This window comes from Mustela nigripes, chromosome 12 (genome assembly GCF_022355385.1).
Source record: "Mustela nigripes isolate SB6536 chromosome 12, MUSNIG.SB6536, whole genome shotgun sequence".
NCBI classification, from domain to species: domain Eukaryota; kingdom Metazoa; phylum Chordata; class Mammalia; order Carnivora; family Mustelidae; genus Mustela; species Mustela nigripes.
This window is the reverse complement of record NC_081568.1, coordinates 151,171,204-151,199,162: the sequence shown is the minus strand read 5'-3', so window position 1 is coordinate 151,199,162 and position 27,959 is coordinate 151,171,204. Positions and strand designations below refer to the sequence as shown.

General features: G+C 36.2%; 1 protein-coding gene across 1 annotated transcript; it reads right to left on the bottom strand.

The window, feature by feature from the left end:
* Nucleotides 1-5,022: 5,022 nt before the first annotated feature.
* Nucleotides 5,023-6,101, bottom strand: LOC132027652 (olfactory receptor 5V1-like). Its single transcript, XM_059416417.1, has one exon. It carries the CDS (start codon nucleotides 5,968-5,970, stop codon nucleotides 5,023-5,025), a length of 948 nt encoding a protein of 315 aa, XP_059272400.1. The 5' UTR covers nucleotides 5,971-6,101.
* Nucleotides 6,102-27,959: the final 21,858 nt, after the last annotated feature.

Sequence of the window (27,959 nt, the reverse complement as noted above, 5' to 3'; positions counted from 1 at the left end):
GCACGAGGGCACTGCATGCACGGCATTCTGATTGGGCAGGAAGGGGGGCGTACACACGTGAATGTATACTGCTGTATATGCTTGGTTCGGGGGTCGCCATTAGAGAAGTAATAAAGAAGCTTGCCACTCACCTCATCTGCGGGTCGTTCTTGCGGGCCGAGAGCGACGGTTCTGATCAAGTTTTCTATTTCTTCCTGTTTCAATTTTGTTAGTTTATATGTTTCTAGGAATTTATACATTTTTTCCAGATTCTCCAATTTATTGACATATATTCATATATATTTTCATAATATACTCCTATAACTGTTTGTATTTCTGTGGTGTGGATTATTTCTCTTTTTTCATGTTTGATTATATTTACTTGGGTACTTTCTTATTTATTTTTGAGAAATATGGCTGGGGTTTATCAATTTTATTATTTTTTTTTTTTAAAAACATCTCCTGGTTTCTTTGATCTATTCTATTGTTTTTTGTTTGTTTTGTTTCTATATCATTTATTTGTGTTCTAATCATTATAATTTATATTTATATATTTATAATTTTTATTTATATGTATACTTTATAATTTATATTTTTAAATATTTATATATATAAAGGTATATATCTTTAAAATGTGGAGATATCTTTACACATATATATGTGAATGAAATGTAGAGAAAGATATTTTTGCTTGAGATTTTTGTTTTTCTGGGAAAATTTGTCTCTCCTATTCTAAATGATAGCCTTGCTGAATAGAATAATCTTGGTTATAGATTCTTCCCATTCAGCACTTTGCATATATAATGGTACTCCCTGCTACTCTGAAAATTTTCTTTTGAAAAATCTCTTACTATTCTTATGGGTTTTCCCTTATGAGTTGCTGCCTTCTTTTGTCTGACTGCATTTACACTTTTTTTCTTTTATCACTATATTTTGTACACATAATCACAATATGTGTTGGTGTGGATCTACTTTTGTTGATTTTTATGGGAATTCTGCGGGCCTCCTGGATTTAGATAACTGTTTCCTTCCACAGATTAGGGAAGGTTTCAGCTATTATTTGTCCAAATATGCTCTGCCTCTTTTCTCTCTTCTTCTTCTTCTAAAATTCCTATAATATGAATGCTTCTTAAGTGTTACATGTATGTATGTATGCATTTTATATAGAGAGGGCACAGCATGGGGAGGGAGAAGAATAAGCAGACTCTATGCTGAGCACAGTGCCTGGAATGGGGCTAGATACCACAATTCTGAGATCATGACCATAGGCAAAATGAACAGACAATTAACTACCTGAGCCACCTATAGGTTCCATATAGTATTACTGTTATTTGGACAGTCCTGACTTCCCTAAATCTATTATCATTTTGTGTAATAATTTTTTTTCTTTTGTGCAGCTTGATTACTTTTCATTACTCTGTATTCTAGGTTACTAATTCATTCCTCTGCTTCTTCCATCCCACTCATTGTTCAATCAAGTGTATTTCTTATTTCATTTATTGTGCCCTTTATCTCTGCTATGTTATTCCTTATCTCTGTGGTAAGGGACTAACTTATATCATCCTCTTTTTCCTCCATTCAATTGTGTGTCCTCCTGATCATCAATTTAAATTCTCTATCATGTTACTTGTGTCTGTTTTGCTTTGATCTCTAGTCATGGTCTGTTTCTGTTCTTTTATTTGGGATAAATTTCTGTCTTCTCATTTTGTCTCAGCCTCTGTGGCTCTTTCCATGTTTTTGGAAAGTTGGCTATGTCTCCCCTTCTTGAGGGTAATGGCCTTATGTAGTAAAGATCTTCTAACATCCTGATTTGCAGTGCTCCCTGTTCCCCAGGTCCTGGCCCTTCCCAGAGTGTCTCCAATCTGTCTTGCATATGCTCTGATATTGTCTTCTGGCTGTTTTACATTTTAGAACCTGCAGAGGTTCTCTTTGCCTGCTGAGAGCAATTTTTGGTCCTGGGTCTGAATGTGGGGCATTGTAACTAGATGTGCTCAGGTATATTTGTGAAATGAGACCTGTCATCATCACCACCATAACCAAGACTCCACAAAACTTTTGAATAGGGTGTAGTATGAGCAGGAGATTGGATTGTGTCTCTGGGGAAGGAGACATTGTGTGCTGGGACTGAGGCAAATGTGACTGGGAGGGAGAGTTACACCAAGGTATGAAGGAGTGTGGGGGGGAGGCTTGGTATGAGCATTTTAGGTAGCAAATGTCAGCACTGAACTGGTTCTAGAATATGTCCCTGTGCTTATGCTGAGGGAGAAAGAGAGGGAAATGGTAGAGGTGATTTCCTTTGTTCTATGGTCTCTCAATGAATGCTGTCTCTGGGACAAGATCTGAAATTATCAAATCTCCATTGTGTGCCTCAGGTGCTCTTCAGAATGCTATTTCCATGTCCTATGTCTGTGTAGTTTGCCTGCCTTCTCTCCAAGAGCAGAACCAATGTTCTATTTCATCCAAACCCACTAATCTTTAAAACTCCAGTCATTAAGGCCTACTGGCTGTAGGAATTTATAAAAACTGAGCTCTTTCATTTTCTTTCCTTTTTTCTATTTTACTTTTTTTAAAATTTAAGTTTATTTCTTTTCAGTGCTCCAGAATTCATTTTTTATGCACCACACTCAGTGCTCCATGCAAAACATGCCCTCCATAATACCCACCACCAGGCTCACCCAACCCACCCACTGCCCTCCCCTCCAAAACCCTCAGTTTGTTTCTCAGAGTCCATAGTCTCTCATGACTTTTTTCCCCCCCTCAGATTTCCCCCAATTCACTTTTCCTTTCCTTCTCCTAATATCCTCTGTGTTATTGTTTATACTCCACAAGTGAGTGAAACCATATAATTGACTTTCTCTGCTTGATTTATTTCACTCAGAATAATCTCCTCCTGTCCCATCCATGTTGATACAAAAGTTAGATATTCATCCTTTCTGATGAAGGCATAAGATTACATTGTATATATGAACCATATCTTCCTTTATCCATTATTCTGTTGATGAGCATCTTGGTTCTTTCCACAGTTTGGTTACTGTGCCCATTGCTGCTATGGACTTTGGGGTACATATGGCTCTTCTTTTCACTGCATCTTTATCTTTGGGGTAAATAATCAGTAGTGCAATTGCAAGGTCATAGGGTACCTCTATTTTTAATTTCTTAGGGAATCTCCACAGTGTTTTCTAAAGTGGCTGCACCAACTTGCATTCCCACCAACAGTGTAAGAGGGTTCCCATTTCTCCATATCCTCTCCAACGTTTGTTGTTTCTTCTCTAGTTTATTTTGACCCTTCTAACTAGTGTAAGATGGCAATTCAATGTGGTTTTGGCTTGAATTTCCATGATAGCTAATGATGATGAACACTTTTGGATGAGTCTGTTAGGCATTTGTGTATCTTCTTTGGAGAAGTGTCTATTTATCATCTTCTGCCCATTTTTGATGTGATTATCTGTTTTGTGAGTGTTGAGTTTGAGGAGTTCTCTATAGATCCTTGACATCAGCTCTTTGTAGTGTCATTTGCAAATATCTTCTCCCATTCCATGAGTTGTCTCTTTGTGTTGTGGACTATTTCCTTTTGAAAGATTTTATTTTTTATTTGATACAGAGAGAAAGAAAGAGAGAGGGTGCACAAGCAGGGGGAGTGGAAGGGAGATGGAGAGGGAGGAGCAGACTTCCTTCAGAGTAGGGATACATTGTGGAACTCAACTTCAGGACCCTGAGATCATGACCTGAGCCCAAGTCAGATGCTTAACTAACTGAGCCACCTAGGTGCCCCAAAAGGAAAACACTTCCTAAATTTATAGTTGTAAATTAGTAATATTGTTTAATTTCCTTCTTAAAGTCCATGTAAATATTCCTACTCAATTTATAATTAAATAAAAGATAGTTGATGGGCCACTATTATAAATAGTCCTATGATATTGTATAAGATACATATTAGTGCTTTACTGAGTTTTGGAAGATACAGTTATTACCAAATATGGCATGTAAAAGTGTTTTTTCTAACTCATGCAGCACAAGTATGTATGAAAAAGCTGTCATTTGGTAAACTTTGAAAATGACTAAGAGCTCAATAACAGTATAGAGGAGGAAATAAAAATATATTTATGAATAATGTAAGAACACTTCACTGGTGATATGATCACTTAACTTATCAGCATAAAGCACATAAGAGAAAGAAAAAAGAACATTGAATGCTAGAGATTAAAAATAGATTCAGAACTGCAGAGAATAATAATATATTAGAAGTGTCTGACTGGGGACTAATTTTGAAATTGGGATGTTCAGGGTTGAGAACACTGTGGAGAGAATTATAGAGGATTTCAGAGTTAAAAGAGTGTGTTACATAAGCAATAATACAGCAACATTCTTATTTCTAGATATTATGGAAATAAGGGAATGGATTGTGAAGTGTGAGCTATCTGCAGTCAGAAACAGCTGTTTTCTAGTCTCATTGAATGGACAGGCTGGGCATCAAGGTAAAGTTGAGTCTGGTTTCATGGATTTTAGTCTGCATAGCTAGAAAAAAATTTATAACAAAAATGCAAAGTAGTTGATAGGTTATGTTTGTGTGTGTGTATAAGTATATTAGAAGATGATGCTCTCAGTTTTGAACTACATATAACTAGCTTTAAAGTACATATATGTAGGTATACATACATATAACTAGTTATACCTATCTGTTTATCTTTATCTCTATCCACTGGGATCTTAATATTTATCATCCAAAAACAGACATATGTATCCCAAACAGATATATATATATATATATATATATATATATATATATATGTGTGTGTGTGTGTGTGTGTGTGTATGTACATATATATAAAATTATATGTGTGTATATATATATATGTAGTTATGTGTGTATATGTATATGTTTACATATATATAATTATGCCTACATATAACTAGTTATATGTATGTGGGTTCACAAATTTTTATGAGTACACAAATACGTGTTCTATAAATCAACTGAAAATTATTCTATAAATTATTCCTTTAATTTATTCTAAAGTGAGCATCAATATATTCTGCTTAATATTATAATTGATTTAAACACTGTCTGTGACATAGAAGACTTCTGAGTGCTTCTCTAACCTCCATGTTTTTCAGGCTGTAGATCATCGGGTTTAACATTGGGGTAATAACCCCATAGAGCATGGAGATGAGTCTGTCTCTGGCTGAAGAGTGCTGACTGGAGGAAGGGCGAATGTAGGTAAATATTGCTGTTCCATAGAAGAGACAGACCACTATGAGGTGGGAAGCACATGTGGAGAAGGCTTTGTGCTTCCCTTCCACTGACTGGATCTTTAGTATGGTAGATATAATGTAGATATAAGAGATAAAGGTGATCAGGAAGGCACTTATCCCCAGTATACCTCCTACCACTAAAACAAGCATTTCAGCTATATAAGTAGATGAGCATGAGAGGACCATCACAGGTGGGATGTCACAATAGTATTGGTTAACTCGGTTGGACTTGCAGAAAGACAGGCGGAATGTGGACACTGTATGGAGGAGGGAATTGAGAAACCCTGCTGCCCAGGTTCCAGCTGTCAGCTGGACACAACGAACCTTGGTCATAATGAGCATGTAACGGAGAGGGAAGCAGATGGCCACATATCGGTCATAAGCCATGACAGCAAGAAGGAAGACTTCAGTCCCTGCCAAAGCCACCAGGAAATAAAGTTGTAAAGCACATCCAAGGAAGGAAATGCTTTGTTGCTCAGTCAGGAGGTTCTGTAACATCTTGGGGACAGTAGCTGATGGGCAGAATATGTCTAGGAGGGACAAATTTACCAAAAAGTAATACATGGGTGTATGTAGCCTTTTCCCAGTCCCAATGGCCAGGAGAATGGTCCCATTTCCTACCAAGGTGACCTGATAGATAATGGCAAAGACCACAAAGAGAGGGTAGCGCACCTCAGGGAGGTCAGAGAGCCCTATGAGGATAAACTGAGTCACAGTGGTAAGATTGTAAATGTCCATCTCCTCTCTCCACAAGGGACTTCCTGGAAGAAATGAAAGAAACAAATATCAGTTGGACTAAGTAATTCTTGGAAAAATGTTGATGTGTGGTTGGTAAATAATGTTGTTATGATATGACTTAATTTATTAAAACTGTGAAAAACATCTCCTGTATTCATGTTTCTTGAAATATCCTCAGTTCTTTATAAAGAGGCAGATTTCTGAGTCATGAAGGAGGATTTTAAAAATTTGCATTTTCAGTAAAACAGTTGTTGATCTTTCATTGGTGTTTGGGATTTCTAATTCAGTGAATGTTGATTATGTGTTTCCCACACCTACTTGGGCATTAACATTATCTTGCTTCATATTATCTAAATGTATACAATTCTATGCACCAACTAAATCCTATATAACACAAAGTGGAAGCTGTGCATTTCACATGATATACAATTCTAAAGCTGTTAGCAAGTAGCACATACATAGCATACTTGTCCAAATAATTATTCAGTGAACGAATGGATGGTGTGTCTTGTGTTCTGATGAGAATGTTCCTACTGGTAAGAAATAAATGTAGGAATGATTCTATAACTTCCAAATTATAATATTTTATGTATGAAGATAATATTTCTTTTCCACACAGACTATAGTTCATAAAATTAAAATAGACTGTAAAATATAAATAAAACATATATATAGATGTATATATACATATGGTTTTGATAGTTTCTGTGAACAAATATGCTCATATAATATTCAGTTCTCTTCTTAAAATTTAAAATTTAACTGTATGTCTAAGTGTTTAAGGAAATATGGGGCTTAAAATTATTTATGTAGTTGTATATTATATATTTTAATTTAATTATAATTAACTAATTATGTAACACTGATCTTCTCAGCCATGCTAACTCATTTATTTTAATTGCATTTGTATGTTTGGTAGTAGTCCACATAATCAGGGGTGTCTGTGTGGCTCAGTGGGTTAAGCCTCTGCCTTTGGCTCAGGTCATGATCCCAGGGTCCTGAGATTGAGCCCCGCATCAGGCTCTTTGCTCAGTAGGGAGCCTGCTTCCCCCTCTCTGTCTGCATGCCTCTCTGCCTACTTGTGATCATTGTCTGTCAAATCAATAATTTCTGTTATGCTGTAAAGAAATTAAAAAAATATATTGGAGGGCACTTTCTATCACTTGTTTGACAAGTGGAGGGTTTATAACTTAAAAACAATGCTGTTTTGGTAGTAGGAAACTTTTAGTACACCAGTATGGTTTGATTTTATTTGATATATAATAAATGTGAATATGTTAATTAAAAAAATAGGGGCACCTGAGTGGCTCAGTGGGTTCAGCCTCTGCCTTCAGCTCAGGTCATGATCCCAGGGTCCTGGGATTGAGCCCTGCATTAGGGTCTCTGTTCAGTGGGGAGAGCCTGCTTCCTCCTCTCTCTCTCTGCCTGTCTCTCTGCCTACCTGTGATCTCTCTCTCTCTCTGTCAAATAAATAAATACATACATACATAAAATATTTTTAAAAATCTTAAAAAAATAGTACACATAATCATAATGTTTTAGGCTATTTACAATAATAACTTCATTTTTGTTGTTGCACACATTTTCTTTTTCTTTTTATGCATTGTTTTTTTAAATTTAAAGTCAATTAGCCAACATTCAGTGACTTTAATTAAGCTTCTACAAATGAATACTTTTGTGCATTTTTTGTCACTTTGAAACTATTTCCTTTTTTTAATGTCACATGTGTGATAGTAGAAGATAATTCAAAAATAAAATGTAAAAGTCACATTCAGTTGTTTTCCATCCCCGTTGATCTTATCTCCTGGAAATTGTTAATTAGCTTTTTCAGAGAAAATGTACAGTATGTACAATACAGATTATACAAAATGATTTATTTTTTTAAATAGCATTAAATTATTTTTCAACACTCTTTTTCCATGCAATACTTAAATAAAGATTTGTGAAACTACTTGGGAGAAAATTTCACTCATTCCTCAAGTGACATCAGTTTTGTACCATGGTTGGGAGTAAAAAACAAAAGAAACTTACATTAAATATATTAAAATCATAAAATTTGGGATAGAAAAATTCTATTATAATAAGAAATGCTTGAATATCATTATTTAATCAGCAAATATTTAATGAGTGAATTAAAAATATTGAATCAAAACAATCTATCAGGTCAGTTCTCAGATTCTCAAAGGTTCAAAATTTTACAAAGCTATTCAATTTCAATTTGTCTATATCTTTATATATTGGTTTTCTGAAAATGTTATAGTGAATTCATTAATTTTGTAAAAAGAGTTTCTTCTATAAGAAAAATTAATATTTTGAGATACTACACATTAAATTCTAAGCTACATACTTATTTTTCTTTTTACCAACACTTGCTAATTTGACCCCATTTTTGTAATAAGGATTATGACAAGTAAGTCAAAAACATCCTAGTAGATACATAAGCTAGTTCCATATCAGGTTACATAATCAATATGTATCTTTATAAAATAATGCATATTCTCTACAATTAGTAATTTATCAAGTTTTAAATCAAACTTATTGTCCTCCTCATATAGACTATGGAATTTGTTTATTTGGGGAAGGAACTTTTTTTAAAATTTATTTTAATTGTTTTTTTTATTAATTTGACAGACAGAGATCACAAGTAGGCAGAAAGGCATGCAGCGAGAGAGAGAGAGAGAGAGCCTGATGTGGGGCTCCATCCCAGGACCTCGGGATCATGACCTGAGCTGAAGGCAGAGGCTTAACCCACTGAGCCACCCAGGCAACCCTGGGGAAGGAACTTTTATTTGCCTCAGAGTACCTTCATTTTGAAATCAAACATAATTAAAGTTTATATATTTGCCTTTTAATTAGAAAAGTAAGAGTATTAATTTTATTAATAATACATTACTGAGGAAGAAGTTCTATAACTTTCCTCATTAGTCCAGAAAATTGATAGCACTTATACTAGATTATCTGAGAAATTCTTCTGAAATACAGTATCTCACCTGCCTTGTGTGACTGGTGTAAATATATGCACATAATTGTATGAAAAATACACACTAAATCATGGTGTTTTGGTTTTTTTTTTGTTTTGTTTTGGTTTGGTTTGCTTTGGTCCTAGACAGCCAAACATGTAATTAGAATAGGAAAATGAGATGTGTGGCTAAGATTATGTTTTCTTTTGAAAATGACCCAGGAATCAAGCAGTCTCATTTATAATACTTACCATATGCATGAGGCAAAATCCAAATGAAGCTGGTTTCTTTAGCAAATAGTTATCTCAAATTTCCACTATAAAAAGGAAAATAACATCACTGAATTAAACAAAAATAATCAGCAATAAATCTTATAACTTGAAATAATTCAAAATTTATAATAAATTTAACAAATTAATAACAAAGAAATTATATTCAATACCATATTTAATATTTCTTTAAAAACAGGATGTTGTTTCTCATGAAGCTTATATTGTTAAAGTTCTCTAAGCTTATAACTTAATGATGGACAGCTAATAAATTGAAGAAATTGACAATGACCTTCTAAAACCATATTTTTCCAAAAAAATTAATCTTCCCACCTGCTTTGTAACATCCTTTTGTTTGTTAGGTCTCATGGATCCAATTTTCTAGGAAACATGCACTAATGTCAATGGGTCAAAAAATTGTTAAATACATCAGCATTCTACTTACAGAGGTTTGAGATACACCTTTGGGCAAGTATGCACAGTTTTTAGGGCTAATATTAAAACATGTTAAGCATTTATTTAAATATGCACCCTATAATATTTTAACTGACACTCATTATCTCGCCGACTTAGTAGTAAGTTTTTAACTAGTTTCCTATATGCATATGTTTTCATGCCATATTAACATCTCCACAATCATCTAATTATTTATTTTAGCTTCAAAATCCAGATTTTAACAGACAATTTTCTTTTAGAGATCTGGAATGCTTGTTATTGGTAAAAATATTCAACAATAAGAAAGCAAAATGATCTAGCAAAAAAAAAAATCAGTTATTAAAAGGAAACTTGTCATTTAAATATAGGATATCTATTGCAGTTTATTCTCTAATTGATACCATGCTCACTTTTCCCTTAGGAAAATAAATAAATAAATGTGAGTCTATAGAGAATATTCTCCTCCTCATAAATCTAAATTACTACTAACCTAATAATAGTCACTTACTAATAATAACAGAACCTACTTATTTTATAGTTAGTCAATTTAGTAGAAGTGGGGAAAAAAAAAAACCCTAAGTAATAGAAGAGTAAAAATTTGTGTCTTACACTTGTTTGAAGTAAGATTGGGCATTCAGGGGTTGTAGATGAGGTGCATATAGATGTTCATTATGTCATTTCATTTTGCCTATAACTGTAATTTTTCTAAAGAAAATGTTGGGGAAAACAACAAGCATGAACATAAAAATGACAAAATTCAGAGTAATTTGCTACATGGGCTTCTATGTTTGCTTTTAAAAATTTTTTTTTGAGAACTGAATAATAAATTGGAATATTTGTGATCTATTTTTAGTGCTTTACATTATTTTTTGTGTACTCTATGAGATAGATTTTAACTTCAATTTTGTTATATGTTATTTTAACATTTTAGGTCTTTGACAGTAGAGGTGTACACTTTGTTATAAAATAATAAGAAAATATCTATGTATTTCCTATCACATCCTATCAAATCTTCCTTTCCTGTCCTCAGCTACCAATTGGTTGATTATTATATTTGTTGGAAACTGTGATTCCACTCAACCAAAGGAAACCCCCTCAAAATTAGTGCTTAAGCAGTTACACTTTTACATTTTTGTTCTTTTTGTTGTTGTTTTTCCACACTAAAAAAATACAGAAGTAAAATGCTATCTCTAACATCCCTGTGCGCCTGAGCTCCCTCAGACTTATCTTCAGTTTTCTATGCATATACGTCTTAAGGGACAAAAAGAGCATGGCAGTTCCTGACCCCTAGAAAGAGCAGGGAGGGGGTTTAGGGAGATATAAGCTGGACTAAGCCACTTGGAAAAGCCCTTATGAAAGCAGCTGTAAAAATTCTACTTACTCCAAACTTGAAATGGTTGGGTTATCTGACGCCTCAGATTCCAGAGAATCCTGGGAATATTGTTTTCATTTTAGACACCTCTTAGAAAAGCACCAAGCAATTTTAAGGCTCTGAGTTCTTACTTTGTACACTTATATGTACAAAATACGGTGTGATTTTTATTTTTTTTTAATTTTGTGCTATTTCCTTAGTATTTCTAATAACCATCTTAATGGGCATGAGGTAGTATTTCATTTCATTTATCTTATTTTATTTATTTTCAGCATAACAGTATTCATTATTTTTTCATCACACCCAGTGCTCCATGCAATCCGTGCCCTCTATAATACCCACCACCTGGTACCCCAACCTCCCACCCCCCCCCGCCATTTCAGACCCCTCAGATTGTTTTTCAGAGTCCATAGTCTCTCATGATTCATCTCTCCTTCCAATTTATGCCAACCCTCTTCTCTCTAACTCCCAATGTCCTCCGTGCTTTTTGTTATGCTCCACAAATAAGTGAAACCATATGATAATTGACTCTCTCTGCTTGACTTATTTCACTCAACATAATCTCTTCCAGTCCCATCCATGTTGCTACAAAAGTTGGGTATTCGTCCTTTCTGATGGAGGCATAATACTCCATTGTGTATATGGAGCACATCTTCCTTATCCATTCGTCCTTGAAGGGCATCTTGGTTCTTTCCACAGTTTGGCGACCGTGGCCATTGCTGCTATAAACATTGGGGTACAGATGGCCCTTCTTTTCACGACATCTGTATCTTTGGGGTAAATACCCAGGAATGCAATGGCAGGGTCATAGGGAAGTTCTATTTTTAATTTCTTGAGGAATCTCCACACTGTTCTCCAAAGAGGCTGCACCAACTTGCATTCCCACCAACAGTGGAAGAGGGTTCTCCTTTCAAAACATCCTCTCCAACACATGTTGTTTCCTGTCTTGCTAATTTTGGCCATTCTAACTGGTGTAAGGTGGTATCTAAATGTAGTTTTAATTTGAATCTCTCTGAGGGCTAGTGATGATGAACATTTTTTCATGTGTCTGATAGCCATTTGTATGTCTTTATTGGAGATGTGTCTGTCCATATCTTCTGCCCATTTTTTGATATGATTGTCTGTTTTTTGTGTGTTGAGTTTGAGGAGTTTATTATAGATCCTGGATATCAACCTTTTGTCTGTACTGTCATTTGCAAATATCTTCTCCCATTCTGTGGGTTGCCTCTTTGTTTTCTTGACAGTTTTCTTTGATGTGCAGAAGCTCTTCATTTTTATAAAGTCCCAAAAGTTTATTTTCACTTTTGTTTTCTTTGCCTTTGGAGATATATCTTGAAAGAAGTTTCTGTGGCTGATATCAAAGAGATTACTGCCTATGTTCTCCTCTAGGATTCTGATGGATTCCTGTCTCACGTTGAGGTCTTTTATCCATTTTGAGTTTATCTTTCTGTACAGTGTAAGAGAATTTGTCAAATTTCATTCTTCTACATATAGCTGCCCAGTTTTCCCAGAACCATTTATTGAAGAGACTGTCTTCTTTCCCCTGAATATTTTTTCCTGTTTTGTTGAAGATTATTTGACCATAGAGTTGAGGGTCCATATCTGGGCTCTCTACTCTGTTCCACTGGTCTATGTGTCTGTTTTTATGCCAGTACCATGCTGTCTTAGTGATCAAAGCTTTGTAGTAAAGCTTGAAATTAGGTAATGTGATGCCCTCAGTTTTATTTTTGTTTTTCAACATTTTTTAAGTGATTCGGGGTCTCTTCTGATTCCATACAAATTTTAGGATTATTTGCTCCAGCTCATTGAAGAATACCGGTGGAATTTTGATCGGAATGGCATTAAAAGTATAGATTGCTCTAGGCAGTATAGACATTTTAACAATGTTTATTGTGCCGATCCAAGAGCATGGAATGGTCTTCCATCTTTTTGTGTCTTCTTCAATTTCTTTCAGGAGTGTTCTGTAGTTCCTTGAGTACAGATCCTTTACCTCTTTGGTTAGGTTTATTTCCAGGTATCTTATGGTTGTTGGTGCTATAGTAAATGGAATTGATTCTCTGATTTCCCTTTCTGTATTTTCATTGTTAGTGTACAAGAAAGCCACTGATTTATGCACACTTACTTTGTATCCTGCCACGTTGTTGAAATCCTGTATGAGTTCTATGGTTTGGGCTTGGAGTCTTTTGTATTTCCATGTAAAGAATCATGTCATCTGCGAAGAGAGAGAGTTTGACTTCTTCATTGTCAATTTGGATACCTTTTATTTCCCTTTGTTGTCTGATTGCTGTTGCTAGGACTTCTAATCCTATGTTGAACAAGAGTGGGCATCCTTGCCGTGTTCCTGATCTCAATGGGAAGGCTGCAAGCTTTTTCCCACTGAGGATGATATTTGCTGTGGGTCTTTCATACATAGATTTTATGAAGTTAAGGAATGTTCCATCTATCCCTATACTTTGAAGCATTTTAATCAGGAATGGATGCTGGATTTTGTCAAATGCTTTTTCTGCATCAATTAAGAGGACCACATGGTTCTTCTCTCTTCTCTTATTAATTTGTTCTATGACATTGATTGATTTGCTAATGTTGAAGCTACCTTTTAGCCCAGGGATGAATCCCACCTGGTCATGGTGGATAATCTTTTTAATGTGCTGTTGGATCCTGTTTTCTAGGATCTTGTTGAGAATCTTAGCATCCATATTCATCAGGGATATTGGTCTGAAATTCTCCTTTTTGGTAGGGTCTTTGCCTGGTTTGGGGATCAGAGTAATGCTGGCTTCATAGAAAGAGTCAGGAAGTTTTCCTTCTGCTACAATTTTTTGAAACAGCTTCAGGAGATTAGGAGTATTTTCTTCTTTGAAAGTTTGGTAGAATTCTCCGGGGAATCCATCAGGTCCTGGGCTCTTATTTTTGAGAGGTTTTTGATCACCGCTTCAATCTCGTTACTAAATATTGGTCTATTCAGGTTGTCAATTTCTTCCTGATTCAATTTTGGGAGTTTATAGTTTTCCAGGAATGCATCCATTTCATCTAAGTTGCTTAGCTTATTGGCATATAACTGTTGATAATAACTTCTGATGATTGTTTCTATTTTCTTGGTGTTCGTGTGATCTCTCCATTTTCATTCATAATTTTATGTATTTGAGCTTTCTCTCTTTTCTTTTGGATTAGTGTCGCAAATGGTTTATTGATCTTATTGATTCTTTCAAAATATCAGCTTCTAGTTTCATTGATACTTTCTACTGTATCTCTGGTTTCTACCTCATAGATTTCAGCTCTAATCTTGATGATTTCCCTTCTTATGTGTGGAGTTGGTTTCATTTGTTGTTGATTCTCCAGTTCTTTAAGGTATAGAGACAGCTGGTGTATTCTGGATTTTTCAATTTTTTTTTTTTTGAGGGAGGCTTGGATGGCTATGTATTTCTTCCTTAGGACCGCCTTTGCTGTATCCCATAGATTTTGGATCGAAGTGTCTTCATTCTCATTGGTTTCCATGAATTGTTACAGTTCTTCCTTGATCTCATGGTTGATCCAAGCATTCTTAAGCAAGGTGGTCCTTAGTTTCCAGGTGTTTGAGTTCCTTTGGAACTTTTCCTTGTGATTAAGCTCCAGTTTCAAAGCATTGTGATCTGAGAATATGCAGTGAATAATATCAGTCTTTTGGTATTGGTTGAGTCCTGATTTGTGACCCAGTATGTGATCTATTCTTGGGAAAGTTCCATGTGCACTTGAGAAGAATGAGTATTCTGTTGTTTTAGGGTGGAATGGTCTGTATATATCTATGAGGTCCATCTGGTCCAATGTGTCATTCAATGCTCTTATTTCTTTATTGATTTTCTGCTTGGATGATCTGTCTATTTCTGAGAGAGGCGTGTTAAGATCTCTAACGATACATGTATTCATATCAATATGACTCTTTATCTTGATTAACAGTTTTCTAAAGTAATTGGCTGCTCCCATATTGGGGACAGAGATATTTACAATTGTTAGATCATCTTGGTGGATAGTCCCTTTAAGAATGATGTAGTGTCCTTCTGGATCTCTGACTGCAGTCTTTAGTTTAAAATCTAATTTGTCTGATATGAGAATCGCTACCCCAGCCTTCTTTTGAGGCCCATTGGCATGAAATATGCTTCTCCATCCCTTCACTTGAGTCTGGGTGTATCTTTAGGTTCAAAATGGGTCTCTTGTAGACAACATATAGATTGGTCCTGTCGTTTTATCCAGTCTTCAACCCTGTGCCACTTTATGGGCGCATTTAGGCCATTCACATTGAGGGTGATTATATATTAAATATATTAAAATAATTAATAAGTATTATAATTATATTAATTAATTATATATTAATTATATAATTAATATAATTAATTAATTAATTAATTAATTATTAATTAGTATGATATATTTAATATATATTAAATATATATCTAAAATATATATTAAATATATATATTAAATATATATATTGAATTAATATATATAAATATTTAAATATATAAATATATATTGAAATATATTTAATTAATATAATTATATTAATTAATAATTAATCAATCATATCAATTAATAATCATATTAATTAATAATTGTATTAATTATAATTATTAATAATATTAATAATTACATATTGATATAATTATATTATATAATTATATACTAATAATATATATTATATATTATTAATAATATATATTATTAAATCTATATATATTTGCATACATATATGCAAATAAAGGAAGAACCTCGTCAAAAAGAACCCTGAGTGTAAGATTTATATACTATCAGGAAAAACACAAAAACACAGAAATACTGGTTGAAGAAAAAGATGGGAGAGTGGTTGTAAATTCTCATTGTGATTGAGGAAGTTTTTTTTGATTCTTCCTGGATGTATCTTGATATCTCTGTTAAAGGACTCAACTTTCCTAAGATAAGGGGGGATTAGGAATTGGTTTACCTATAGGGATGGCATTGATTGAGGAAAGGGGATTACCTTGTAGTTTAACTCTATTTGAATATTATAAAATAAAAATTAAAAAAAGGAATAAGCTAAACTAAACTAAAATTAAAAAAAAGAAATTTAAAAAATAGAAATGCAAAAGGAAAACACAGGTGTATGTATCAAAAAGTTCAAGTTAGAAGGTTATTATGGAATTTTATGTACTGGACATCTCACTGTGATGGTAAATAGGTTAAAAAATTATCTATATAATAATAAAAAATTAACTATATAAAAATGTGCCAGAATAGTGGGATCAAATTAATAACAAAAATTGTTTTATTAAGTAGTGGTGGTTGTTCTCTTGTCTTTTTTTTTTTCCTTTTCTGGTTGGTTTTCTGGGGGAGGGGCCTGCCACATGGATTTTTCAGTCCCTGAAGTTCTCTCAGCTAAGTCCTCCCGCCCCCCTCTAGGCTCACACAACCTCCCACTGCCTGTCCCTCCAAATCCTCAGATTGTTTTTCAATGTCCACAGTCTCTCATGGTTGTTCTCCCCCTCCAATTTCCCCCAACTCCCTTCTCCTCCCCATGTTCTCTGAGTTATTCCTTATGCTCAACAAGAAAGTGAAACCATATGAGAATTGACTCTCCCAGCTTGATTTATTTCACTCAGCATAATCTCTTCCAGTCCCATCCATCTTGATACAAAAGAAGGGTATTCGTCTTTTCTGATGGAGGCATAATACCCCATAGTACATATGGACCACATCTTCCTTATTCATTCATTTGTTGAAGGGTATCTTGGTTCTTTCCACAGCTTGGCTACTGTAGCCATTGCTGCTATGAAAATTTGGTTAGAGATGGCCCTTCTTTTCACTGCATCTGTATCTTTTGGGTAAAGACCCAGTTGTGCAATTGCAGGGTCATAGGGAAGCTCTATTTTTAATTTTGTAAGGAATCCCCTCACTGTTTTCTAAAGTGGCTGCACCAACTTGCATTCCAGCCAACAATGTAAGAGGGTTCCTCTTTTCCACATGCACTCCAACACATGTTGTCTAAGGTCTTGTGAATTTGGGCCATTTTAAATAGTGTAAGGTGGCATCTCAATGTGGTTTTTATTTGAATCTTCCTGATGGCTAATAATGATTTACATTTGTTCATGTGTCTGTTAGCCATTTCTATGTCTTCATTGGAGAAGTGTCTGTTCATGTCTTCTACCTATTTTTTTGATGTGATTATCTGTTTTTTGAGTGTGTAGATTGAGGATTTCTTCATAGATCTTGGATATCAGATGTTTGTCTGTACTGTCATTTTTGAATATCTATTCGATTCTGTGGGTTACCTCTTTGTTTTGTTGACCGCTTCCTTTTCTATAAATCTTTGGATCTTGATGAAGTCCCAAAAATTCCTTTTCACTTTTGTTTCCTTTGTCTTTGGAGACATATCTTGAAAGAAGTTGCTGTGGCCAATGTCAAAGAGGTTACTGCCTATGTTCTCCACAACGATTCTGAGGGATTCCTGCCTCATGTTGAGGGCTTTTATCCATTACGAGTCTATCTTTGTGTATGGTATAAGAAAATGGTAGAGTTTCATTCTTCTACACATAGCTGGCTAATTTTCCCAGCACGATTTTCTGAAAAGACTTTTTTTCTACTGTATATTTTTTCCTGCTGGTCAATTATAATTTGACCATATAGTTGAAGGTCCATATATCAGCTCTCTAATCCATTCTAGTGGGCTATGTGTCTGTTTTTGTGCCAGCACCATGCTTTCTTGGTAATCACAGCTTTGTAGTAAGCTTGAAATCAGGCAACGTGATGCCTCCAGTTTTGTTTTTCTTTTTCAACATTTCCCTATCAATTTGGAGTTCCTTGTGATTCCATACAAATTTTAGGATTGTTTGTTGCAGCTCTTTGAAAAATGCCAGTGAAATTTTGATCAGAATAGCATTAAAAGTGCAGATTGCTCTAGGCAGTATAGACATTTAAAAAATATTTATTCTTCCAATCCATGAGCATGGAATGGTCTTCCATCTTTTTGTGTCTTCTTCTATTTCTTTCATGAGTGTTCTGTAGTTCCTTGAGTATAGATCCCTTGCCTTTTTTTTAAAAAAAATATTTTATTAATTTATTTGACATACAGAGATCACACGCAGGCAGAGAGGGAGGAGAAAGTAGGCTCCCCGCTGAGCAGAAACCCAATGCAGGGCTCCATCCATGGACCGGATCATGACCAGAGCCAAAAGCAGAGGCTTTAACCCACTGAGCCACCCAGGTGCCCCTCCTTTAGCTCTTTGATTAGGTTTATTCCTAGGTATCTTATGGTTCTTGGTGCTATAGTAAATGTAATTGATTCTCTAATTTCCCTTTCTGTATTTTCATTGTTACTGTAAAAGAAAGCAACTGATTTCTATACATTGATTTTGTATCCTGCCACATTACTGAATTGCTGTATCAGTTCTTGTAGTTTGGGAGTGGAGTCTTTTGGGTTTTCCATATAAAGTATCATGTCGTCTGCGAAGAGAGAGAGTTTGACTTCTTCATTGCCCATTTGTATACCTTTTATTTCCCTTTGTGGTCTGATTGCTGTTGCTAGGACTTCTAATATTATGTTGTAAAAGGATGGTGAGAGTGGACATCCTTCTCGTGTTCCTGATCTCAATGGGAAGGCTGTGAGCTTTTTTTCCCTTTGAGGATCACATTTGATGTGGGTTTTTCATAGATATATTTTATGAAGTTGAGGAATGTTCCCACTATCCCTAAACTTTGAAACACTTTAATCAGGAATGGATGCTAGATTTTATCAAATTCTTTTTCTGCATCAATTGAGAGGATCATGTGGTTCTTCTCTCTTCTTTCATTGATTTGTTGTATCACATTGATTGATTTGCAAATGTTGAACCACCCTTGCAATGAATCTCTCCTGGTCATGGTGGATAATATTTTCAGTGTACAAATGGATACTAATAACAAGAATCTTGATGATAATTTTTAGTGTCCATGTTCCTCAGACATATTGGTCTGAAATTCTCCTTTTTGGTGAGGTCTTTGTTGGTTTGGAGATCAGAATAATGCTGGCCTCATAAGGAATCTGGAAGTTCTCCTTCTCCTTCAATTTTTTGAAAGAGCTTAAGACAATAGGTATTATTTTTTCTTTCAAAGTTTGGTAGAGTTCTACAGGGAATCCATCTCGTTTGGGGGAAGGTTTTTTGATCACTGCTTCAATCTCGTTACTAGATGTTGGTCTATTGAGGCTGTCAATTTCTGCCTGATTCAGTTTTGGAAGTTATAGTTCTCTGTTAATGCATCCATTTCATCTAGGTTGCTTAACTTATTGGCATATAACTGTTGATAATAATTTCTGATGCTTTTTTGTATTTCTTTGGTGTTAGTTGTGATGTCTCCCTTTTCATTCATAATTTTATTATTTTGGGTCTTATCTCTTTTCTTTTGGATTAGTTTGGTCAATGGTTTATCGATCTTATTGATAGTTTCAAAAAAACACCTTCTAGTTTCATTTTTTAATTTCTTTTCAGTGAAGCAGTATTCATTGTTTTTGCACCACACCCAGTGCTCTATGCAGTCTGTGCCCTCTATAACACCCACCACCTGGTTCCTCCAACCTCCTACCCCCGCCCCTTCAAAACCCTCAGATTGCTTTTCAGAGTCCATAATCTCTCATGCTTCACCTCCCCTTCCAATTTCCCTAAACTCCCTTTTCCTCTCCATTTCCCCTTGTCCTCCATGCTATTTGTTATGCTCCACAAATAAGTTAAACCATATGATAATTGACTCTCTCTGCTTGACTTATTTCACTCAGCATAATCTCTTTCAGTTTCATTGATGCATTCTACTATATCTCTAGTTGCTTTCTATTGAGATTTGCTTTACTCTTGACTATGTCCCTTCTCGTGTGTGGAGTTGGCTTATTTTGTTGATTCTTCAGTTCTTTAAGGTATATAGACAGCTTACGTTTTGGGGATTTTTCAAATTTTTTTGAGGGAGATTTGGATGGCTATGTATTTCCCCCTTAGGACTGCCTAACGGGATATAGTTTTGGACCAAAGTGTCTTCATTCTCATTGGTTTCCATAAATTGTTAAGTTCTTTCATTTCTTGGTTGATCCAAGCATTCTTATGCAAGGTGGTCTTTAGCTTCCAAGTGCTAGAATTCCTTCCACACTTTTCCTTGTGGTTGAGCTCCTGTTTCAAAGCATTGTGATTTGAGAATATGCAGGGAATAATCTCAGTCTTTTGGTATCGGTTGAGCCCTGTGATGTGACCCAGTCTGTGGTTTATTCTGGAGAAGTTTCCATGTGCATTTGAGAAGAATGAGTATTCTGTTGTTTTAGGGGAGAATGTTCTGTATATATCTATGAGGTCCATCTGGTCCAATGTATCATTTAATGCTCTTGTTTCTTTATTGATTTTCTGCTTGGATGATCTGTCTATTACTGACATAGGTGTGTTAAGATCCCCTAATATTAATGTATTCATATCAATATGAGTCTTTATCTTAATAGTTTTCTTATGTAATTGGCTGCTCCCATATTGGGGGCATAATATATTTACAGTTGTTAGATCTTCTTAGTGGATGATCCCTTTTTGAATTATGTAGTGTCCTTCTGTATCTCTGACTACAGTCTTTTGCTTAAAATCTAATTTATCTGTTATGAGAATCGCTACCCATTGGCATTAAGAGTCTTCTCTGTTCCTTCACTTTCAGTCTGGATGTATCCTTAGATTCCAAATGGGTATCTTGTTGACAACATATAGATGGGTCCTGCCATTGTATCCAACAGCAAACCTGTGCTGTTTTATGGGCACATTTAGGCCATTCATGTTGAGAGTGATTATTGAGAGATACGTTTTTATTGACATCATATTACCTGTGAAGTTCTTGTTTCTATAGATTGTCTCCATAAATTTCTGTTCAATGTTATTCTTGTTTTTTTTTCCTCTTTTATACAAGTCCCCTTAATATTTCTTGTAGTGCCGGCTTGGTGGTCACATACTCTTTTAATACTTTCCGGTCTTGGAAGCTCCATCCATTTTGAATGTCAGCCTTGCTGGATAAATTATTCTTGGCTGCATGTTCTTCTCATTTATTGCCCTGAATACATCTTGCCAGCCCTTTCTGGCTCGCCAGGTTTCTGTGGACAGGTCTGACATCATTCTGATGGACCTTCTTCTGTACATAAGGAATCTCTTCCACCTAGCTGCTTTCAAGAGTTCATGTCTAAAATTATGATTCATTATTTTCACAATCACATGTCTTGTGGTCTTTCTAGATTCTATGTTCTTGGGGTGAGACCTTTCTACCTCTAGTACAGGAATGCTCATTCCATTCGCCAGATTGGGAAAATTTTCATGGAGTACTTATTTGACTAAATCATTTAGTCTTCTTTCTTTCTCCTCCTTCTCCGGGATTCCAATAATTCTGACATTGAAACATTTCATGGCATCATTTATTTCCCTAATTCTGTTTTCATGGCTTCTAAGCGGTTTGTTCCAGGCCTCATCCTGATCGTTTTACTCTATCAGTTTGTCCTCTACATCACTAATTCTATTTTCTGCCTCAGTTACCCTAGCTTTTAGAGATTTTAGATTAGAATGGAACTCATTGAGAGCGTTATTAACATCGTCCCTGGTGGCTTTCACTTCTGCCCTAATCAATTCCATTTTGTCATTAAAGGCTTTCTCCAACCTAGCTATTGTCTAGATAATTGTTAGCCTGAATTCCCTTTCCAATATACTGTTTATTTGCATATCCAATAGCTCTGATGTAGAGGGCACAGCCTCTGAATTTTTCCGCTGTTGGGCATTCCTCTTCCTAGTCATTTTGGTGACAGATGGCTGAGGTGCTGTGTAGCTAAAATGTATTAACCATAGTGCAGCAAGGTGTACCCTGGAACACTTCTGAGCAATTGGGAGTCCCCATCAAAAAGAAAGAAAAAAGAAAAAAAAAGTGAGGAGAGAGAGAGAGACAGGAAAAAAAAAAAGGAAAAGGAAAAGGGAAGACCCAGCCCACATGGGCCCCAGAGGTAAAATTTATAAAGTATACAAACAAAAGCAGACAAAAGTAACAGATAAAGTGAGAACACATGAACAGACACTTCTCCAGTGAAGACATACAAATGGCTAACAGATACATGAAGATATGTTCATCATCATTATCTATCAGGGAGATTCAAGTTAAAACCACATTGAGATACCACCTTACACCAGTTGGAATGGTCAAAATTAACAAGACAGTAAACAACGTGTGTTGGAGAGGATGTGGAGAAAAGAAACCCTCTTACACTGTTGGTGGGAATGCAAGTTGGTGCAGTCACTTTGGAAAAACTGTGGAGATTTCTTGAGAAATTAAAAATAGAGCTATTCTATGGCCCAGCAATGGCACTACTGGGTACATATCCTGAAGATACTGATATTTTAAAAATTTAATTTTTTAAGAAGCCATGACTTCTATGGACTGTGTTCCCCCCAGCAATGGAATTTCACAGTTCTTACTGCTCGGTAAACTTGGTCTTGGCTGGGTGTTTCTGATCTTCTTGGGGAGAGGTCTGTTGCAGTGATTCTCAAATGTCTTTGCCTGAGGCAGAATTGCACTGCCCTTGCCAGAGGCCAGACCAAGTAATATGCTTGGGTTTGCTCTCAGTAGATTTTTTTCCCTAAAAAATTTCCATACAACTTTGGAAGATGAGAATCTCCAGCCTTGGAGAAACCAAGAGCTCAGTCCCTCCATGTTCCCCACTTCAGGGAGCTCTCAGATAAAAGCAGTTAATCACTCCTGATCCCTGGTCTCTGGCCTCACTCTGTACTCACCCAGCCTGTAAATGAACATTTTTATCTCTGGCACACAACACTGTTTGTTGTGAGATACCTGCTGTGTGCTCCCATGCCCTTCCTCCTGGTGGAAAAGGGAGGGGGATTCCTTGGATCTCACACTTGTGGGCTCCCTGCTCAAAAACTAGTGGTTCAATTATTTCTCAGATCACAGTTTATGGAAACCCTGAGCTGGGAACCCACTTCATGGGTTTTGAATCTCAGTTATTGCATTTTCCATTTCAGCTTGAATGTTTTTTATCTTTTAAAAACACTTTGTGTTTTTGCACCTGGCTTCCCCGCTCTGATACCGGGAGCTCTGCCACATTCAGGCATCCCTGGTCTTTCTGTAACTCTGAGGGTCCTGAGACTACACTGTCCCAACAAGTGGGACAGTGCATAGCCACTGGAGTGACATCCCTATATGGAGCAGACTTTTAAAAGATATGATTTTGTGTTCTGCTCCTCTATCACTTATTGGTAGCTGGCTGATGGAGGCTCCCTCCCCCCATGGTCTATCTTCCTGTATATCACCTCAGATTCACTTCTCTGCCTGTCCTATCTTCCAGAAAGTTGACACTTTTCTGTTCATAGAATTACCACTATTCTTTTCTTCAATCTCCTATTGAGTTTGTAGTTGTTCAGAATGGTTTGATAACTAGCTGAATTCCTGGGACTAGATAAAATTTAGGCCTTCTACTCCTTTGCCATCTTGCTCATCCCCCAATGCTTGCTCCTCTTGGAGCAACTCTGTGAGGAGTGATATCACAAAATCACCTCTCAGGGAGCAAAAGAGCCTGTGGCACCATTTCACTTCCTCCAACCCTCAGTATAGTCACAGAGAGACCTGTTGAGGCCTGCTAAATCAGTCACAGGGTATTTAGCCTGATTTGCTCTTAATCTGATGCACCTGTGCTCTGATGCTACTGCCCTTCTGAGCCAAATCTACATAGTTCCAGAGTGGAGAGACCCTCCCATAGAATACCAAGGCATCTCCCCACCTTACAAGGTCTCTAATTTTTGCAGTCCTAAGAGTTAACAGGTTTGGCTGAGATAGAGCCTAAAGTCCACTTTGCTGTTCCAGGCAGGCGAGCAACCAAGAGACAGACAGCATGAAAACAGTGACATGAAAATGCCTGGGACACACAAAGGGAAATAATTTTCTTTTTTGGAAGTACTTCCTGAGACCAGCAAGCACTGAGTCACTTTGGGCACAAAGGAGCTCGTTGGGACAATTTCCATCCCCAACCCTTCAGCATAAACCAACTTCAATAACTAACACAGTGCTAATACTGATTGCCTAAACTGTTCACACCATGTCTCAACCCCCTATTCTCTGTTGATACTTCTTTTTTCTGACAAGTGAGCCTAAGGACGAGCACAGTGGTCCCCTTCCACAGAAGACCAGCAGAAACCTCCACAGGATCTATTTCTACCGAACAGAGATTTCTATAGGACTTCAGTTGCAGTGGAAGAAGCTTCAGTTCTCATTTAACAAACAGACTAGAGCACACCTAGTTAAAACCTGCCACCCTCTGGCCAACCTACAAACATTGCCCACTGTAGACAAGGAGAGCCTATTGAGAGAACTGACCTGAGTTATACAGCAGCCAAAACATAGCAGCAGAATACACATAGAACCCAACAGAGATACTACTTGAAGAGCCAGGCTATGGACTCCACATGATCTCTACTTCATAAAGTCATTACTCTCTGGAACAGGAAATATAATAGGTTTTTCTAGCACATATAGGAATATACAGAGCTAGACAAAATGTCAAAATAGAGGAAATTCATCCCAAAAGAAAGAACAAAAAGAGATCACAGAGATCTACTCAAAACAGAATGGATGGAGAATTAAAAAAAAATCATAAGGATACTCAGTGGGCTTGAAAAAAACATGGAAGACATCAGGGAAACACTACATAGAAAAAAGATAAAAACATTCAAGTTGAAATGGAAAATACAATAACTGAGATTCAAAACTGACTGGATATAATGACCACAAAGATGGAAAAAGTAGAACAAATAAGTGATGCAAAAGTTAAAATAATAAAAAATAATGAAGCTGAGTAAGAGAAGGAAGAATTATGGATCATAAGAATTGACTTACGAACTCAGTGACTGCATCGAATGTTATAATATTGGTATTACATGAGACCCAGAAGAAGAGAGAAAATGTGGCAAAAAATATTTGAGGAAATAAAACTTCCCTAATCTGGTGAAGGAAACAGATGTTCAGATCTAGAAGGTACAGAGCACTCCCCCAAAAATCAACAAGATGTAGGGGCACCTGGGTGGCTCAGTCACTAAACATCCACCTTTAGCTTGGGTCATGAATCCAGGGTTCTGGGATTTAGACCTACATTGGGCACCCTGTTCAGTGAGGAGCATGATTTTCCCTCTCCCTCTGACAGCAGTACTGCTAACTTGTGCTCTCTTTTTGTCAAATAAATAAAATCTTTATATTTTTTATTATGTTCTTTTAGTCACCATACAGTCCATTATTAGATTTGAGGTAATGTTTTATGATTCCTTGTTTGTGTATAAGACCCAGTGCCCCATGCACTATGTGGTCTCCTTAATACCCAACACTGGGTTAGCCTATCCCCCGTCCCCTTTAAAACCCTCAGTTTGTTTCCCAGTGTCCGTAGTCTCTCATGGCTTGTCTCACCCGATGATTAACTCCCTTCAGTTTTCCCTTCCTTCTCCTAATGTACTCCATGTTATTTCTTATGCTACACAAGCAACTGAAACCATATGATAATTGACTTTCTCTGCTTAACTCAGCATAATCTCCTCCAGTCCCATCCATGTTGATGAAAAAGTTGAGTATTCATTTTTCTGATGGCTGAGTAATATTCCATTGTGTATATGGACCACAGCATCTTTATCCATTCATCTGTTGAAGGACATCTTAGCTCTTTTCACAGCTTGGCTATTTTGGACATTGCTTCTCTGAACATTGGGGTGCATGTGCCCCTTCTTTTCACTACATTGGGGTAAATAGCCAGCAGTGCAATTGCCAGGCCATAAGGAAGCTCTATTTTAACTTTTTAAGGAATCTCCACACTGTTTTCCACAGTGGCTACACCAACCCGCATTCCCACCAACAGTATAAGAGGGTTTCCCTTTCCTACAGCCTATCCTGTAATTGTTGTTTCTTGTCCTGTCAATTGTTATTCTAACTGGTGTAAGGTAGAATCTTATATAGTTTAGATTCAAATTTCCCTTATGGCTAATGATTATGTACAATTTTTTTTCATGAATCTGTTGGCCATTTGTATGTTATTTATTTATTTTGGAGATGTGCTTGTTCATTTCTTCTGCCCACTTTTTTTAACTTGATAATTTGTTTTATGAGAGTTGAGTTTGGGTTCTTTATAGATCTTGGATATCAGCTCTTTGCCTGTACTGTTATTTGCAAATATCTTCTCGCATTCCGTGGGTTGCTTCTTTGTTTTGTTGACTGTTTCTTTTGCTGTGCAGAAGTTCTTATCTTGACGAAGTCCCAAAAGTTCATTTTCACTTTTGTTTCCTTTGCCTTTACAGATTTTTTAAAAAATATATTTTATTTATTTATTTGACAGAAATCACAAGTAGGCAGAGAGGCAGGTGGAGAGAGAAGGGAGCAGGCTCCCTGCTGAGCAGAAAGCTCAATGCGGGGCTCAATCCCAGGACCCTGAGATCATGACCTGAGCCAAAGACAGAGGCTTAACCTGCTGAGCCACCCAGGCACCCCTAGAGATGTTTTTTTTAAAAGAAGTTTCTGTGGCTTATGTCAAAGACGTTACTGCTTATATTCTCTGGGACATGGATGGATTCCTGTCTCATGTTGAGACATGCATTTCGAGTTTATCTTTGTGTGTGGTGTAAGAGAATGGTAAAGTTTCATTTTTCTCTATATAGCTGTCCAAATTTCCCAGCACAATTTATTGAAGAGACTGTCTTTTTTCCATTGGATATTTTTTCCTGCTTTTTCGAAGATTAGTTGACCATAGAGTTGAGAGTCCATATCTGGGTTTTCTATTGTGTTCCATTGATCTATGTGTCTATCATGTACATAAAATCAACAGGTGTAGGCCAGCACCAAGACATATTGTGGTTAAATTTGCAAAATAGGGAATTAAGGAAAAAATACTAAAGGCAAGACAAAAGAAGTCCTTAACTTATATGGGAAGACCCATAAGGCTAGCTGCAGGTATATGAAGAAAAATTTGACAAACCAGAAGGGAGTGACAAGATATATTCATCAAACTGATTGGGAAAAATCTTCCACCAAGAATACATTATTTAGCAAAACCATCATTTGGAATAGAAGGAAATATGGTTTCCCTGACAAACAAAAACTAAGGGAGATTGTGATTGTGTCCACTAAACAAATCCTATAAGAAATATCATAGGAATTTTTTTGAATAGAAAGAAAAAAACACACATGTGACAAAGGCAGGAAATGAACAGAGAAAATCTCCAAAAAAAAAAAAAAAAGAAAGAAAGAAAAGAAAAGAAAAGAAGTAACAGCATGGTACTAAATACAATCTATCAATAATTAATCTTATTTGTCGCAGCTGGCTTGACAACATGACCAGGGTCAAGTGGGTAAGAGGATGGCGAGACGAAGACAAGATGTAAAGAGGGACACAGTGGATGATGTCCAAGCAGTGCCAACTTTATTACAAAGTGTGCATGATTATATAGAAAGCAGAAATATTTAGGGGAAACTAACCACCCACCACATACCAAAATTAGTTTCTCCAGGCCCTTGTTTTCCAGTTTCTCCAGGCTCTTGTTTACCAGTTCCCTTATGTTAAACATGCAGACATCCTGCCGCCAGCATTTTGCTTACTTATAGATAAGTTCCCTATTGATGAAGGGACTGAATAAGTGTGCCAGGTGCATTTTATGGCCCATGCAAGAACAGCAAGGTCCAGGCATGGATTTAAGACTTAGGCCTGCATTGTAGTGTTCCTGGTAAACCCCAATGGGTAGTCATGTAGGCTATCATGAGACTCATAGCACAGACCCTTTCTCAGTGCTAATCAACCTTTCTATTGCTGAGGTTGCTTAACCCCTTAATGTAAGGAAAGCACAAGTCAGGGCCTGGTTTATCTCATATCTCAAGCTTCTGCGTGGCTTCCCACACTTATTATACATGAAATAAAGGCTTTAGTAAAAATTCATAGGATGTCAGAAT

Bases quoted from the DNA above. Each gene is read 5' to 3' on its own strand.
- LOC132027652 (XM_059416417.1), bottom strand. From the start codon at position 5,970: ATGGACATTTACAATCTTACCACTGTGACTCAGTTTATCCTCATAGGG.